The 1,591-nt window shown below is 39.1% G+C and overlaps 1 protein-coding gene across 1 annotated transcript in view; it reads left to right on the top strand.

Moving 5' to 3' along the window:
• LOC106516925 (potassium voltage-gated channel subfamily H member 5) overlaps nucleotides 1-1,591 on the top strand; it is a 23,277-nt gene that overhangs the window by 3,174 nt on the left and 18,512 nt on the right. The window contains exon 2 of the mRNA XM_014007539.1: nucleotides 1,195-1,318. Coding sequence (XP_013862993.1) covers nucleotides 1,195-1,318 — 124 coding nt within the window. The remainder of the gene's footprint in view (nucleotides 1-1,194; nucleotides 1,319-1,591) is intronic.

Raw genomic sequence — 1,591 nt, 5'->3', positions numbered from 1 at the left:
GACCAGTAATATTTGGGGTCACAAGTTTTTGCCATGGATATTTTCTGGGCCAGAAGACAAAAAGTTTGGGAACCACTCTGCTAGAGGGAGCACATACAAATTAAAAAAAGCACTCTTGATTTAAAAATTAAAGATGGCTGCCACAACTAATTTTAAATGTCTCCTATTTAGCTGTTTTAAGAAACGTGGAGCTAAAATTTTGCGTGATCGCAGCTAAGAATGATCCAAAATGAATGATAGTCAGAATTTCAAGCTTGCGACTAATGCTAATTTTACAAAAAGCTGTTATTCAGTTCATTTTAGACAAACAAAACTGAAAATTAGTAATAGCCAAAACAGTCTTTACCAAATTCTAAAAAACAATAAAAAACATCAACATGGCCACCACAGCTAACTTTACATAGATATAAATCAGCAATTTTAGGACTTATTGCGCTAAAATTTGTTGCGATGAAGCTAAGAACAATCCCAAACTCATGCTGATTGCTAATCTTAATTTAAGCTAACTGCTAATGCTAATGCCCATTTTACAAAGGACCAAAAATTAGCTATTTAATTAAACATACAGTTGAAATTTTACATATTGGTAGCCAAGTACAATCTTTAACAAAATCTTAAYGCAAACACAAAATCCAAGATAGACACCAAAGAATCTGCATAGCAGTGCACATCGTTGTGTCTCAATTCAGGGGCTGCATCCTCCTGAGTGTGCATTTGTTGGCTGCTTACATCACTGCCAAAGGCTGTCCTAATCTGTGAGATCCAAAATCCTGAAAAAGAAGGCTGCATTTGAGTATCCATCTTGGCAGAAGATGTCCCAGGATTCATTGCATCGTCAGCAAACTAAAAACGATGCAGTTTTAATTTTTTTTTTACCAAGTTGGCGTTAGTTTGTAAATTCATCCTGGATCAAAGAATTTGTTATTAAATGTAGCATTAAAGAAATAATAATTTGGGGGTGGCACCTGGGGTGGCCAATCAGGTGCCAGGTGTGGCACTTGCCACCCCGGCCACCCCTCTTGCTCCGCCCCTGCAGATGAGGGTTAAAAACACACACTTTCTGCTTCCGTKGTGTTTGAATTTTCACTGAGGTTTTCTTTTATTCCAGTTTTCCTGCAGGTCAGGTGTGAAGATGCGGTGCGGTTGACTTCTCGAATGTAATTAAGTCTTACCTTTTCCACTGCTGTGACTCAGAAACCAGCTTCCTGTTGGGAAACGCACAGATCGTGGAGTGGCCGGTGGTTTACAGCAACGATGGATTCTGCAAGCTGTCGGGGTATCACAGATCCGAGGTCATGCACAAGAGCAGCACCTGCAGGTACGAGTTGTGCTTCACCTGGGTGCAAAGCCACAGCTGAAAATYCATTTTCATTTCTTTGTCTGTTAGCAGAATAAGTGAACGTCTTTTATGGAAACTCACACARAGTAATGATTGGATTTAGATCCACAGCTGATAAACATTTGAATTCAGCTTGATTCAAGATGGCTGCCACAGCTCTTTTATAACTCATTTTATACGATATTGAGCTAAAAGAACGTTTGGTAATAGAGGAGAGTCATTCCACATACATACATTGAACCACATCTTTGG

The sequence above is a fragment of the Austrofundulus limnaeus genome, unplaced genomic scaffold, assembly GCF_001266775.1.
Source record: "Austrofundulus limnaeus strain Quisiro unplaced genomic scaffold, Austrofundulus_limnaeus-1.0 Scaffold42, whole genome shotgun sequence".
Lineage (NCBI taxonomy): Eukaryota > Metazoa > Chordata > Actinopteri > Cyprinodontiformes > Rivulidae > Austrofundulus > Austrofundulus limnaeus.
Note: the sequence above shows the minus strand (reverse complement) of the source record. Positions and strands in the feature narration are given on the sequence as shown.